This window comes from Leuresthes tenuis, unplaced genomic scaffold (genome assembly GCF_036924035.1).
Source record: "Leuresthes tenuis unplaced genomic scaffold, fLeuTen1.0.hap1 SCAF_17, whole genome shotgun sequence".
Lineage (NCBI taxonomy): Eukaryota > Metazoa > Chordata > Actinopteri > Atheriniformes > Atherinopsidae > Leuresthes > Leuresthes tenuis.
In genome coordinates this window covers 2710306-2726542 of record NW_027325371.1, presented here as the reverse complement: position 1 = coordinate 2726542, position 16237 = coordinate 2710306, and the positions used below count along the sequence as shown (strand labels likewise).

The 16237-nt window shown below is 45.2% G+C and overlaps 2 protein-coding genes across 2 annotated transcripts; both read left to right on the top strand.

Annotated features, from left to right (window-relative positions):
- Positions 1–570: 570 nt before the first annotated feature.
- On the top strand, positions 571–6426 carry rnf25 (ring finger protein 25). Its single transcript, XM_072369168.1, has 10 exons — positions 571–651; positions 897–968; positions 2776–2872; positions 3586–3653; positions 3737–3806; positions 3899–3970; positions 4110–4256; positions 4539–4628; positions 4707–4844; positions 5066–6426. The coding sequence occupies exons 1-10, from the start codon at positions 632–634 to the stop codon at positions 5705–5707; spliced, it is 1416 nt and encodes a 471-aa protein (XP_072225269.1). The 5' UTR covers positions 571–631; the 3' UTR covers positions 5708–6426.
- A 515-nt stretch (positions 6427–6941) lies between these two features.
- On the top strand, positions 6942–13070 carry kat8 (K(lysine) acetyltransferase 8). The gene is made up of 11 exons (XM_072369062.1): positions 6942–7348; positions 7613–7687; positions 7758–7936; positions 8020–8073; positions 8150–8314; positions 8450–8539; positions 8621–8761; positions 10783–10876; positions 11146–11296; positions 11706–11860; positions 12894–13070. Exons 1-11 carry the CDS (start codon positions 7030–7032, stop codon positions 12956–12958), a joined length of 1488 nt encoding a protein of 495 aa, XP_072225163.1. The 5' UTR covers positions 6942–7029; the 3' UTR covers positions 12959–13070.
- The last annotated feature ends 3167 nt before the right edge of the window (positions 13071–16237 follow it).

The window sequence follows — 16237 nt, the reverse complement described above, 5'->3', positions numbered from 1 at the left end:
AATGCACATTGAATTTTGCTGTGCACATTCCCCGGCCCGAAACTGCCCTGGAGCACCCGAGTTATTGCAAATCCTGTGTATATCATCCTTTTTTCATATTTTCTTTTTTTTGCATTTGGAATCGTGTATTTATAAAAACTATTCAACGAATTAAATATATTATACGTCTAATATCTATTACTGTACATCACCAACAGGCAAAAAACAAAAACATCAATCAACATACACTTTTATTGAACATTTATAGATTTAAAAAGAAGCTTTGAATGGAAAAATATTATCCAATATATAATAGCTGTGTGATTTGTTTTTTTAATTAGATTTATTGACATTTTTGGTCATTAAAACTGCTCTCCACCAACTTTGAGCTCAAATTCCCGTTGAGCGTTTCCTGAAATTCGACATTTTCAATCATTTTGATTACATATTATTCAAATTCAATTAGACGTTCAAAGGAATTATGGACGATTAAGCTATCGATATAAGTGTAGATATGAGTTTTGACTAGCATATCAACGTTCAGACTGAGCACAATCGTCACCGGATATTTCAGAATATTGTGTCGGCGCTCTTAATTTGAAGGTCTGAGCGGTGACGTAACATCCGCTTAGCAGCAGCAACCAGCGAAAACATGATGGCAGCGGAGTACGAGTGAGTCTGTTGACAACATGTCTGACTTCTGCCCACAGTTCTTTTTTAGGTTACATGACACGTCTTGAATTTACTTCACACACACGCGCCGCTCATCCACGGCCGCTTTTAAAATGGGATGAAATGTCGCAGGTCTGGCAGTTAGCTAACGGGATGCTAACATGCTAGTTCCATTCATGTAATGGGTTATAAAACGGTAAACTGAGGCAGACACACGGTTTAAAGCCTTTATGTTTCCTCCGCAGTGTGCAGTCTGAGATTGAGGTGCTGGAGTCCATTTACCTGGACGAATTGCAGGTGGACAGGACCAATGATGGGTGAGAAAACACGAGCTCATCTGCGAATTTGGCTCGGACTGCTGATTATTTAATATATATCCGAGCATGAAAGATGTTTCCTTTGTCATGAACACTGTGAAAGTAGGGCAGATTAATTCATACAGCACACTAAAACAATATAAAATGCTCTACATAAAGCTCAGAGAGAAATACGGTATAGTAAACAATAAAAAATAATTGGATAAAATACGCATCATAAAGGCAATTCAAGGCGTTTCAGGAGATAAATTAGTCTGTGACTTATTTTTAAAGATACATTTAGTTTAGACAAACTGAACTTCCACATTAGATCAAAATTAACTCGGGACCAGCTGATAACGACTCATCTGACACACCTCTCAGACCTGTAAACATCTCTGTCTCTGCAGTGATTTGCAGACAACAAGTAAGTCCTGAAATTAAGATAAAACTGGAGGCAAATGAAAGGATCTTTGAATAATAATCGGGTCTGAAGGTAGTTACAGACTTGGTGTCTGATTTTGTTGGCTGAAGAGTTCCATATAGCAGGTCAGACTCTGAGAACCCCGAGAACGAAAGTGGTCGATGATTATTACGCCGAAGCAGCTTGTGCCCTTTCACAGCAAGCTTTCTTTAACTGTCAGGCATTTCCTGACGCCCTTTTCTTTGGCTAATCAGTTCAAATAAAGCTATTAAAAGCAACAGCACATCACAATCAATAAAGTCGAACACGAATACAGCCGGCAGCGGCTGTTTCCACTGGTCGGTTGCTGTGAATGGGCTCAAGCTGTTGTATCTGGAGTGATAGGTGGTTGAAAATAGGCCTGCCAGAGGATCCCGGTTAGTAGGTCGAGGAGAAACGTACATGAGCCTGGGTTCAAGGATTTGAGGGTAAGTGGTGATGTGTTCGTGCCTTTCTGTCCTGTAATAAGTTGAGCTGCCCTCGGTGCAGGGAATCGCAGTCTCCAGACAGACAAAAAGCGTTATTCAGTCGGAGGTTAGAATGAGATATTCTTAGATTCTCAGCAGCCTGGGTGATACTAAAGACTACCAAGACTAGAACCAACTGGACTGAAGGAAGCAAACAAAATGACCTCCAACGTATGTTTATGTTTATGCATTTAGCAGACGCTTTTATCCAAAGCGACTTCTTCAATTCGACCTATCGTTACCGAATTCAAGAAGTGACATTTTTGGTGTATGACAAGCTGTGAGATTAATGATTCTTCTGGGGTGCAGTGGGTTTCATCAGCATGTACAGATTAGTGTCATCCGTTTAAATGTAGATTATGGTACTGAATAAACTGTCCATGAAGTAGCATGAAAATAGAGAATAAAAGGGGGCCCAGGATGGAGCTCTGTGGTATGCCACAAAGGCCTTTGAGGAGGTTAATTTATTCAGAGTAGCCAAAAGGTTCTGTTAGAATAAATATGAGTGTCATTAACTCCATCCCAGGACTCTAAACAGTGTGAGGAGTAATTCTCTTCTCCCGGAATACATCAGAGTTTCAGATGTTTGATTGGTTCCAGTAAAGAGGACTGTAGAAAAATCCACGCTGCAAGAAATATTAGCATCTATGAGCATGTGTTCTACCACAGGAACTATTTCCAGGAACTTTCAGGCGTCTTTTAGAGGTTAATTTCTTGACCGCCTCCAGCTCCACTGCAGCAATAAGAGCTAAAGAGAGTTTGTGCTTCTGTATTTCACCCCATAAACAGCCTTGGTAAGGAGGCGGGGCTTCAGAAGTGAGCTGGAGCCTTCAGAGCTGCATCTGTTGTGTCTGTTTGAAAGATTGTTGTTTTATCTGCTGTTGTGCTGTTGCTCCAGGGCCTGGGAGGTGAGCCTGGTTCTGTACCCGTCCACAGCGGAGGACTCCGTCTCTCAGTTCGTCCGACTCACTCTGACTTTGACCCTCGATCAGCAGGTGCGCCGCTCATGATCTCACCTGCTCTCGGGCAGCTGCAGTGTGGAGCATTTGAGTGATTTATTCCTCTCTGGAAGCTGAGTGTTTAACAGATGGAACTTCTTGCTGATGTTGTGCATCATGTCTGAGTGACTTCCTGCATGTTTCCTGACACTGGGGTGGATTCGGCCATCCCATAACCCTTTATTTCTCTTCATTGGGCCATTTCTTGGTAAATTTTGCTTTAAGTTTCAGACTAAGTGGCTCACATTGTTCTTTTGTCATTTACACCCATAAATCACACCCACCTCACAGCTGGAAGACTCTGGTGTCACCTGCTTATCTGCAGTGAGGACTGTTTTTGTCTTGCTATCAGAACCATAAACTGGACATTTTGACTCACATGTTTACTGGGCTGGACTTGCAGGCATTTGTCTGAAATCTGCACTTTATGTAGATAATTATCTTTACAGTAGAATGAGTTGGCAGATGTAGGACGTTCGCTTTAGAATAAGGAAAGGTTCCAGCTGCCACTCCCTCAGAAATCTGACTCATAGGTGTTGAATCTGAAAGTTTGCTGGTCAGTTATAATGATGAAAATGTTTCTGGTGTTTATTGATGGTGTTTTAATGTTTAAATCTGCGGAGCAGTTTCCTCTGGTGGATGTCAGACTGTGATTGATTCTTTAACTGTTTGAAATAGATAAATAACACCTGACTCTTCTGTCTGTTCAGTATCCCTCGTCCTCTCCTGACATCACCATCCATAACCCCCGCGGGCTCTCTGATGATAAACTCAGCAGGTAACAGACTCATTTATCAGAAACTTCAAACAAAGGGTTCTGATAACGTTCCTGAAATGATTTTCCATTTATTTCCCTCTCAGCGTGCACAAGTGTCTTCAGTTGGAGGCTCAGTCCAGTCTGGGTTCCCCGGTGTTGTATCAGCTCATTGAGGTGACTGTGGAAACTGTTCATTATCCCTTTTAATGATATTAATCCAATTCTGTGCACCAATTTTCTTCAAGTCGACTGTTTTTCTCTTCTAGAAAGCTAAAGAAATCCTGACTGAAAGCAATATTCCTCACGGAAACTGTGTCATTTGCCTTTATGGCTTTAAGGTAAGCCGCTTCCCTTCAGTTGATTTATGGCAGCCGTTGCTCCTCTTTGGGCAGCTCAGCAGTCGGGTCTCAGCCAGCATTGTTCCTGAAGCTTTATCTGATAAAAAGGAGCTGATCCATTCCCGTGTCTTGGTCTCAGGAGGGAGAGATGTTCACCAAGACGAGCTGCTACCACTACTTCCACTCGCACTGCCTCGGCCGCTACGTCAGCCATTCGGAGAAGGAGCTCCGCCAGAGAGAGAAGGAGTTGGAGGAAGACAAGACCAGAGAGCGAGCAGACTATCAGGTCAGATATCAGCAGCTGCACCGATCATCAGTCAGTTACCTCAATGAATTACAAAATGACAACAAAGACACTCTTAACAACCACAAAGAGGCACAAGGTGACTAAAAGTGACAAAATAACCAAAAACAGCTGCAAAACAGCCACAAGGACAATATAATCGTTTTCCATTCAGTCAAACAATAAGATTTGGCTTTAGCCTGTTTGGTGTTTATGAGATGAAATGATATAATCATGAGTAAGACATAAAGATCTCTCTGAGCCTCACTTTGCCTGCTGTGATAGGAGCTGACTGTGGTGTGTCCGGTGTGCAGAGAGCCTTTGATGTATGATATCGATCAGCTTCTGTCCTCTCCTGCGCCTCAGCTGCCGGAGGTAAACCTCTCGCCTGATTCAGCTCAAAGGCCCGAGTGGCAGAGCAGCTGCTCAGTGATGGCTCTGTTTTCCTCTCAGCTCGACCAGGCAGCCATCGGTTCAGACTTCCAGCAGAAGTGGCGTGAGCTGCAGAAGCTTTTGGATAGACAGATGGCTAAAGGTGGGATCATCGACCCTGAGGTGGAATCAAACCGCTTTCTCATCCATATCAACGAGGTAAGACTGAGGACAGTTCTGGTGAGGTTTAAGGTGATAATGAAGCCAGAAAGCACGAAGAAGAACGAGGCGGGACCTCGTTTAAATCCATTTAACTGACTGATTACTGATCAGAAGCTTTTTGTCTCGTTTCCTTTTCTTCATAAAAATATTTCAGGTGTTTTTCCTGAGATCTAATTTCACATTTCAGTGTAAAACTTAAACAGCGTTGCGTGTTCCAGGCTCCACCTGCCGCTGAAGATGGAAACCCGGAGGCTGACGTCTCCACGGGGCCCCAGATATCCTCCTGCTCCACCGAAGCTGCTGTCAGAGTGGAGCAGTTTGTTACAGAACAGTTTCACTGTAGAGGCGCTCAGGGCCACAAGCATCAGAACCACACGAGGGGACCCAGAAGAGGGGGCAGGCCCAGACCCCAACATGCAAGAGCTGCGCCCCTCACAGAGCACCTGGACCAACTCTCTCTGTCCTCAGACTGCACTAAAGCATCGATAAAAGCCCAAAGTCAGGGCGATGAGGGCCGACAGATGCAAGAACACTTAGAGGGGTGTCAGTCCAGGACCGGCAGGGAAGCCTGTGCAGTGCAGCCGGAGGTGAAGGCTTCTTCAGAACATCGGGCCACATACCAGTCGGGTTTAGAGGCCGAGTGCCCGAAACATGGCGCAGATTCTGGAGGCGGTCGGGGCCATGGAGGCAGGAGAAGGGGCCCCCACAGACCCGTCCCACACGCCGGGGCCAATAGGCCTCCACGGCACCACTGGGACAGTCGAGCCACAAGAAGCAGCGGAAGCGGACCCCACCGAGGCCAACACGGGAGGGGCTTCCACCAGAAGGTGGTGGAGAGGGGAAGGGAGGAGGTGCTATGACAAAAGGCAACTGGGGGGTCAGTGAACAAGTGTGTGTGCGGCTCCATGCTCAGCCTGCTTGGATTAAAGCCCTGCAACGGACGTGACGTTCACTGTGGTGTCGCCTCAGCCGGCCCGGTTTGCACCTCCATGCTCACTAATGTCAGATACAGGTGGCTGTTGCTTCTTGTTGTGATGCCATTTGACTTGAAAGGACTTAACATTAAACCCCCCCTGGATCTCAGTGAATTACAGTGTGACTGTAATTCCTCTTTGGTTAAATCAAATTTTTAATCTGTTTATGTTGACATTTGGTGATTTGATGCAGTGATAGATGATCGTAGATACTGAGAGGGTCTGCTGCCTCCTGCACCGTTCAAAGGTAAATACTCTTAAAATGTAAGTTATTCACTCACTTTAACCTATTCAATTTCAGTTCACTGAATCTGTGTTAAAATGGCCTCATAGAAGAAGGTGAGAGGCTCTATCTGAATGCCAAAGAAATATCAAAATGTTGCAACCTGAGACATTTTCAGTTGAAACTAATGGAATTAACTAATTTATATGCAGATCGTTGTGATCTTCTTTGTTCATTGTGTTTAATAATACTCAGTGTAACTTTGTTGATTCCTGCAATACTTTTTCTCAAAGAAAATGTGATTCCAATAAAGTCAAGTCACCTTTATTTAAAAACCACCGAGGCTGACCAAAGTGCTTCACAGAGTCCAGCTGCAGCTACCAGCCATAAAAATGACTTCATATTCTCCTGAGACACAGCTACATGTATGACATGGTGTGGAATAGATCTTTATTTGTCTCGGTACAATGACATTAAAGTGCATTTTCTGCTGCCAAAACAAGCCAAATTCAGTAAAGAAATAATTAGCAGCTTATAGAATCTATTGAAACGCAGCACAACCCCATTACACAGGCAATCAGATCAATTTAAGTTATATTGCACAATCATTACAAAAGAATGTTCGAGATTGTGGTTTAAGCGGTTTGTTATGTAATTGTTAGATAACGACATAAAATTAACAGAATAATGAGTAAATCTGAAAATATACTCCAACTCTATATAAATATACTTTCTGATGTTCTCGATAGTAAACGTAAAGCTTTTTATTCGTAGAAAGTTACGAAATAAAACCATAGAAAATAAGAACTTTGCACATCGCGGCGCTAAGACTCATGGGAGATGTAGTCGTTACGTGTTAAAGGAGGCGTTTGTTTTCTGTGACGCCATCTTGGCCGTTTTTTTTTGTTGTTGTTGCGGAAGGACCAGCCCCTGTACTCAAAGTGCGCAGAGTCACAGCGTGCATTTGTTTGGAAAACGATCAGCTATGACTGGCGGGAACTCGTTTCACAAGAATTATTCCAGCAACAAGGACTCCGAGTCCGGGATGGACGTCGACATGGACTCCAGTCGTACCGAGAGTGAGCGCGGGGACCTGGACAGCAGTATCCCGGCTCCGTGCTCCTCTAACGGCAGTGGCGGGGAAGAGGACGAAGCGGAGGCCTTGGGCAGGTCGAGAGAAGCCAGCGGCTCGAGTAATCAGCACACCCCGGACGGGGGCGGGGTGCTCGGCAGCGGCAGGGAGCAGGAGGTGTCGGTGGAAATCGGAGAGACGTATTTGTGTCAAAGAGCCGACAAGACGTGGCGTGAGTCTGTTAACCTGCTCGTGCTAATACTTTAGCGTAGAAATTCACAACAAACTTCTAAATTAAAGTGTTGTTATTGCGGACACTGATTTTAAATAAAGTTTTCTGGAAGATTCGGCAGATATGATGAAGCCGAACAGTGTAAACTTCAGTTTAAATCTCCAAAAATGTTCAACCATGTGGAATAAACTGCAGTTTGGATGATATGAGAGCTGGATTAATTCAAATTAAAAAAGTGACAGATTGTTTTTGCTCCTTCTTCAGACACAGCAGAGGTGATTCAGTCCCGGCTGAACGAGCAGGAGGGCAGAGAGGAGTTTTATGTTCACTACGTGGGATGTAAGTGCAAAACTAACCCCTGAAGTCACCTGTGCTCTCCAGGATATTCACCTGATTTTCTTTGGTGCAGTCAACAGGCGCCTGGATGAATGGGTGGGAAAGTCCCGCCTGGCGCTGACCAAGACGGTGAAGGACGCCGTGAGAAAGAGCACAGAGATCGGAGGTGTTGGTGACCTCGGCGAGCAGCCGGAGAGGAAGATCACTCGCAACCAGAAGCGAAAGCACGACGAGATCAACCATGTGCAGAAGGTGGGGCTGTCGGTGAAGCCGTGCAGTTTTTGGTCATGCTGCTGGGGTGCGTCGTGTTTATCTGGCTTTGGTTTTCTTTGTAGACGTATGCAGAGATGGACCCGACGACCGCGGCGCTGGAGAAGGAGCACGAGGCGGTGTGTAACCATGGCCTGTTTCTGCTGCTCTTGGTGCCGTTTCTTCTGGCTAAATAACCTCATGCCTCCCCCGCAGATCACCAAAGTGAAATATGTGGATAAGATCCAGATCGGAAACTTTGAGATCGACGCCTGGTACTTCTCGCCGTTTCCTGAGGACTACGGCAAGCAGCCCAAGCTGTGGATCTGCGAGTACTGTCTCAAATACATGAAGTACGAGAAGACGTTCAGACACCACCTGGTCAGTCCTGCTCTGAGTCTTCTTCTTCAGGTTTTTAGTGTTTGGGTCAGAGGCTAAAAGCAGGAGCAGTGGTGTGGGCTCGATATGTTTGGGTCAAAGGTCAAATAGATGATGAGAACATCTCTTCCTCCTCAGTCAAACTGTCAGTGGAGGCAGCCTTCAGGCAAAGAGATCTACAGGAGGAGTAACATATCTGTGTATGAAGTGGACGGGCGAGACCACAAGGTGAGCATCATGGATTCATCCGAAATGCCTCCGTTACTCTGAGGGAATATTTATGTTGTGAATGCTGGTGTCTGGTTGCAGATCTACTGTCAGAACCTTTGTCTGCTGGCGAAGCTGTTTCTTGACCATAAGACGCTGTATTTTGACGTGGAGCCGTTCATCTTTTACATTCTCACGGAGGTCAACAAGCAGGGAGCGCACATCGTCGGCTACTTCTCCAAAGTGAGTCCCGTCACGGAGGGCTGTGTCTGTGGGCCGAAAATGGCATTAAAATACATTCATTTCCAAAGCTTCCAAAGGAAGAATCTCACAGTTGGATCGAATCAAAGGGGACATATTGTGTAAAATCCCTTCTTCCTGCTCCTGGGAGCAGATATCAGGGCGTCTGAAGTCACCAGCAGGTGTGAAACTCCCCAAAAACAGTTTTCCTTTGTGTGAAAGTTCTGTTTTCAGTTGTATCAGCAGCCTCAGAGGATGTAAGAGCCCAGTGGAAAAACTGCCAGGTTTCTGATAAAGAAAGAAGGCTCGGTCCATTACTGTTGATGAGAAAGAATTGTTTGCTAGCATCTGCTGCTAACTTCCAGCTAACTGCTAACTTCCAGCTAACTGCTAACTTCCAGCTAACTGCTAACTTCCAGCTAACTGCTAACTTCCAGCTAACTGCTAAACTGTTTCCTTCTGGGATCAATAGAGTAATTATAGATATATATATATATAGAGAGAGAGAGCTGGAGTGTTTCTGACTGGAGGAACAGTTTCATTCTGTCTGTGTTACTGCATTAAATCACACAGCAGGTGTCCAGGTGCTGATGAAAGGTAACGTCCGTAAACGCACCTGAACTCTCCACATGACGGCGTTTCCTCAGCCAACGAACACACACACAGAAACTCACCCTGGCGAGTAGCTGCTTTGGGCTTAAGCACACAGATGTGTGTATGAAGAGTAAAAGAAATGAACCAGAGGGTGAAGAGTTGTTAAAGATGTCAGAGAAGGTAAACGCAGTGATACACCGGCTGGGACCAGCAGGTGGCAGCACTGTTCCACAGCAGAGTTTTCTGTCTTCCTAACTCCTTCATTCTTTATCTGACAGAGCTGTAAGCGTTGAATTAACTTTATTTATGTCTGCAAGTTTTAAAATGCACCAAAAACTGTGGAGAGATGGTAGATTCTGTGGATGGAGGACTTTCGTCTGTGTGGAACTAAAAGTCCTCAGTCTTAGCCTAAAGTTCCTCCTCCGGGGGTGATTATATCAACAGGAAATGCTGGTTCCCAGGCCCAGTTGACCTGCTGACCTTCTGTTCAGTGTCCCAACATGTTTGGTTGATAATGACACGGTTTTCCCTGAGACCCAGAGGTCTCTGCAGTCTGCAGTGAATGGCCGACACACAGCGGCCTCACAGCAGGAGCACGAGTCGAACATGTGAACAGATCAGAGAAAACACGCCTGTGGAGGTAATCCTGATCAAAGCCTTGAATTAAGGAACCTGCTGCATCGTGTTTCCCAGGTTTTACTGAGGTTTCTGCTTCATTCTAACACTGACACAGGTTCTCAGCTGCTGATTGATGGTCTTCTTCACGTGTTTTACTCCTTTACTCGTAAACAGACAAACCCACCCAGACAGTTTGCTGTCAGCCTTTCAGACACTGCTGGCAGTCCTCCTACAGCAGGGACGTCAAACTCCGGTCCTGGAGGGCCGCTGTCCTGCAGGTTTTAGATGTTTTCCTGCTCCAACACCTGATTCAGATCGATGCATCATTAGCAGGCTGCTGCAGAACTTAACAATCTTTGGAAGGGATCCATTTCATCTGAATCAGGTGTGTTGAAGCAGGGAAACGTCTAAAACCTACAGGACAGCAGCCCTCCAGGACCGGAGTTTGACATCCCTGTCCTACAGAGACAGTTTGAGTGTTTCTGCTTCTTCTGAGGACAGTCGTCTCTGACAGAGACACACCGGCCTCCTGAGGACTGGTTCTGATCTGTTGGACGGGTCTTTGAGGACTTTTGAGGACTTATTTGTGATCACAGAGCATTCTGTCTTCCTAATGATCTTCCGGACAGCTGATGCTGTCATCTTAAGCTTTGACCCGTGTCTCTGAACGTTATGGAGCCTGAAAGGGAGCTGAAACAGAAGGAAGCGACTTTAGCTTCTCCAAACCTCCCAGACGGCTCTGTGCATCACAGCAGAAGGGTGGAACACTGCGTCAGGAGAAGCTTTAGCTCTCTCTTTGGTTTGTTTTTCAGGAGAAAGAGTCTCCGGATGGAAATAACGTGGCGTGTATTCTCACGCTGCCGCCTTACCAGCGCAGAGGCTACGGAAAGTTCCTCATCGCATTCAGTGAGTAAAACCAGAGTGATTAACAATGAAGTGTCCATTAACTCTGCACACCTTCACCTGAGATGCCCTCTGACCCTCCATCTTACATCAGTTTTACTTGGCATTCATGCTGTTTTCTCTCTTTTTCTGAGACACTTTGAATCAGTTTTTGGTTTCTAATAAATTGTCAGAAGGAAGAAAATGAACCTGCTGTGAAATCTGGACACTTTTCAGACCTTAAATCTAAACGTTTGGAGTGTTTAACGTGTAACGTGTTGCTGCTGGTGCAGGTTATGAGCTGTCGAAGCTGGAGAACACGGTGGGTTCCCCTGAGAAGCCTCTGTCTGATCTGGGGAAGCTGAGCTACAGAAGTTACTGGTCCTGGGTGCTGCTGGAGATCCTGAGAGACTTCAGAGGGACGCTGTCCATCAAAGACCTCAGGTAGAAACCGCAGAAAGGGGCAGGAAGCTGAACTACAGAGGCCAGTTTGGCTTGTTTTCATGCTTTGTTTTTTCAGATTAAGAGTTTACAGCTTTAAACACCTGTCATCAGTTAGCAGACCCAGTTCATCCTGTAGTTCATCCTGTAGTTCATCCTGTAGTTCATCCTGTAGTTCATCCTGTAGTTCATCCTGTAGTTCATCCTGTAGTTCATCCTGTAGTTCATCCTGTAGTTCATCCTGTAGTTCATCCTGTAGTTCATCCTGTAGTTCATCCTGTAGTTCATCCTGTAGTTCATCCTGTAGTTCATCCTGTAGTTCATCCTGTAGTTCATCCTGTAGTTCATCCTGTAGTTCATCCTGTAGTTCATCCTGTTGCCTCTGTCAGACGAGTCTGCTGCTGTTTTGCAGCCAGATGACCAGCATCACACAGAGCGACATCATCAGCACGCTGCAGTCGCTCAACATGGTGAAATACTGGAAGGGTCAGCACGTCATCTGTGTGACGCCCAAACTGGTGGAGGAGCACCTGAAGAGCGCCCAGTACAAGAAGCCTCCCATCACAGGTAGGTGCAGCCTGTTTACCTTCAGTTCGAGGGAACCGAACTTCCTCAGATGTTTCTCACTGACGCGCTGGAGGGCGTGCAGCTTGTTTTTAGGATTTAGGCGACGAGTCGAGCTACGACTCGGCAACACGAGTTGTAGTTTCGCTCCAAAACTTAAACCAGATTTATTGTTCTTTGTCCGTTTCACACGCCGTGTTGGATTTAAACGGGTGCGAACGGCGTCTTTAAACGCACGTGAAAAAGGAGGCGAACTTCCACTGAACATTGGAGTTACTCCTGGTTTGTTTCATGATGGTCGACATTCATAAACCTGAAGCATGTCTACCGGCTGCTCAGTTTCATGCTCTGTTTAAGCCGTATAAAACCCTAAAAAATCATGTTAAATACATGAATAAAAGCTGTAATTCTGGTGTTCTACCTCAATATTCCCGCTTCTCTTATTTTTTATTTATTTATTTGAACAAATAATCCTAATTCAGTTATTCTCACTCATTCAGCAGCTTTGTGGTGATGGGAATAGACTTTCTCTCTTTGTGCATCTGTAAATGAACTATTTAGCATTTTTAATGCTAAAATCGTTGATGAAACTTTCCTCTTCCTCTGCATGTTCACTGAATACGTCGCTTTAAATGTTCCTGTGAGCTTTAGAAGCTTTAAGCCTTGTTTTATCTCCTCACAGCTGAATAAATTCATGTTCTCATGTCTGGAGATCAACCAAATCCTTGAATTTGAGTGTTTTTGAGGTGATAAAAAGCGTTTTTCTTCCTACTTCTTCTTCTTGGAGTTTGTATAATGGACGTTTCGTCTCACTTCTAACTCAGTTTGTCATATAAATGAAGAATAAAGGAACAGTACAGGGTGTATATTGATTTTGATCCTTTAATTCTGATATGATTGATTGATAAGTTGCTTCCTGAATGATCTATTCTGAGTTATTACTCACAGGAGTTAAATTTTCGGTGCTGATTTGGTGTCTTCGCTCATCATGTGACGCGTCTCACGCTTCTTCTTCTTCTTCTTCTCTCCTTCACAGTGGACACGATGTGTTTGAAGTGGGCGCCTCCCAAAAACAAACAGGCCAAGTTGTCGAAAAAGTGAGAGCCTGCGAAGTGGCGTCAGTCGGCGTGTGACTCTCGCCCGTTTCTCACGCCGTGTACATAGTTGTCAGTAGCATCCGTCTGTATTTTCTTATAATAAACCGAAACTTAAAACGTTGAAGTCGCTGCTTCTGTGTCCTCTTTTTATCGTTTCTGAAGTTTTTCTGAATGCAGCTGGACTTGAACTGTGGAAACATGCAGAGCAGGTGCAGCGTGTTGAGCTTTCAGACTGAAAAGCACGACAGTGGAAGTCAAACCAGTCAAACCACATGATGGAGGACAGCCTCAGATACTCTGGGTGTCCAGCAGAGGGAGCTGTGAGCGCCTCATCTTTGGCATTTAATGGCTGTTCAGAGCTTCGTTTGATCTGTTCGGGGTCATTGAGGAAGTGTGACGCAGAGTAAACTTCAACATGTTTGGCATCATTACTCACATTTTACCAAACAAAGCTGTAAGAGCAGGGTGTAAGAAGTACTTCAACCTCACGTAAAAACAAACAAAGCAAACTGGTTGGATGACTGAGGAGAAGAAGAAGAATAAGTAACCTGATCTTGAACTGTTTTCACAATGTGTTCAGTCAGCTGGAGCAGCAGATTAAAGTGGAATGAAAGCTCATTTTAACCGTAAACCACATCCACAGGTTGTTTTTCACTGTTCTGTGTAATGCAGCAACTGCTGAACATCAGACCTCCTTCAGACTGCCTCAGCTCTGAGCTCACGGCTTTGTCAGCTGTTCCACAGAACATTTACTGAGCCATGTTGGATGGAACAGTTCTGCAGAGATCCGAAGGGCTCTGTGGTCCCGGCAGAGCGGGTCTCAGTCCGGCTGGGGATGCTTTTACTTCTGCTTCCCACTGAAAACGGGAACAAACGCTGGAAAAAGTCCAAATGTCCTGATCAACAGTGTTTTTCCGTAATTTTCCATTTTTAGATCCATCAGTTTTTGTAACTACACAAAAGAACCGGGGAGTAAAATGCAAAAAGCAGAAGAGAGAAAGATCTTATGAGGTTCACAGGATAACTTTCCACAGTGTTTACACTCACCGGACACTTTCTCAGGAACACCTTCTTAGTAAAAGGCTTTTACCTTCTTTTACCTTCAGAACGGCCTTAATTCTTCGTGGCAAACCTTCAACAAGGTGCTGGAAACATTCCTCAGAGACTTTGGTCCATATTAACATGACAGCATCACACAGCTGCTGCAGATGTGTCGGCTGCACATCTGTGATGCCGATCTCCTCTTCCACCACATCCCAAAGCTGCTCTGTTGGACTGAGATCTGGTGACTGGAGGCCGTTGGAGTTCAGGGAACTCATTGTGATGTTAAATAAACCAGTTTGAGGTGATATGAGCTTTGGGACATGGTGCATTATCCTGCTGGAAGCAGCCATCAGAGGATGGGACGCTGGGCTCATAAAGGGATGGAGACGGTCAGCAGCAATACTCAGGAAGGCTGCGGCATTTAAACGATGCTCAGTTGGTACTGAGGGGCCAAGAAAATACCCCCCCCCCCCCCCCCCCCCCATCATTACACCAGCAGCAGCCTGAAGCGTTGATGCAAGGCAGGATGGATCCATGCTTTCATGCTGTTTACGCCACATTCTGACCGTGAACTGGAGACTCGTCAGACCAGTTTTTCCAACCTTCTGTTGTCCAGTTCTGGTGAGCCTGTGTGAATTGTAGCCTCAGTTTCCTGCTGTCAGCTGACAGGAGCAGCACCCGCTGTGGTCTCCTGCTGCTGCAGCCCATCTTCTTCAGGGCTCCACTGGCTCAGAGATGCTGTTCTGCTTTCCTTGGAGTTACCGTCTGGCACCAACATGCCGCGTTCAAGGTCCCTTAAATCCCCGTTCTGCTGCTCGGTTTGAACATCAGCAGGTTTTCTTCACCACCTCCACATGCCTAAATACGTTGAGTTTCTGCCATGCGATTGGCTGATCAGCTGTTTGTGTTCACAGGTGATTGATAAAGTGATAAAGTGGTCTTTAAGTGTATTTCATGTACAGTTATTATCCATTCCTCAATAGTTGGGAGCGTGCAGCTTGTTTTTAGGATTTAGGCGATGAGTCACTTCGAGCTACGACTCACATCGAGCTACGACTCACCAACACGAGTCGCTTCAAGCTACGACTCACCAACACGAGTCGCTTCAAGCAACGACTCAGCAACACGAGTCACATCGAGCATTTTAGGACTTTCTTGGCCCCTCAGTACCAACTGAGCATGGGAGGGGTTACTTGGAAGTATTTTCTCATGATCGTTTTCTTACGAGCTGCAGGTTTTAGGACAAATTAACATAAAGGTCACAAAACATTCAAGCCCCCATCAAACTGCGTCCTTGTTACAGGTTTCAGCCTTCGATGAAAACATCTAAATGATGAATATCCACAACGGCAGCCAGCTGGTGGGCAGTTTAACAGAGTTTAATCTGCATTCAGGGTTAAATAAGCGGATATAATTAAGGTTTTTACACAGGAATGTGATGATGGAGCAGGGCCAGAAACTCTGAGGTCATTAACCTGTCATTACTGTCATTAATTGGCTGCCACTCCTGTTGGCACACGGCTCAGATTCTCACTGATGACAGGTGTCAGATAACGCGTCCTCACTGTCACTGAAAGCAGCCACTCTTCATGCGAATTTTCACCAGAAAATTGTTTTTTTGTGCATTTATTACGTCTCAGGTGGTAAACACCAACAAAGAGGGATGAAAGCATGAACCTCCTCCTGTTATGGTCTCCACTGTGTTGGCAGGAGGAGGAGAACACAGCCTCCATCAGTACAACCTGAGCGCTAACGATGCTAAACAGGTTATCAGCGCAGTAATAAAGCAGGTGGAAGCTGTCACTGGAACCATCAACACAAAGAGATTAAACATGAAACTGTTGCTGAATTTAATATAAATCCTGATAAAAGGATGAAAGTATCAATGATGTCAGTCAAAAATGACTCACCACATGAAGTTTCTTTGCGTGTCTCACATCCTCGTTGTTTCCTCATTGTTAGTTTTATTCATCTGTTGTTATTTTAGTTGCCAAAGTTATTTCCGCATGTCTTTTCTTGCTTTCTGTTGTCATGTTTTTCTATCTTCACAGTGTGCAGATATGCATCTTTTTCAGTTTATTCATTATTACTGTACTGGTCTTTAAACTGGACTTCATCAAACATCTGCAGCTCATCCAGAACGCTGCTGCTGGAGTTTTAACCAGAACTCTGAGACCTGAACGCATCACACCAGCTTTAAAGTCTTTACTCTGGCTTCCAGTCAGTCACAGAAGAGATT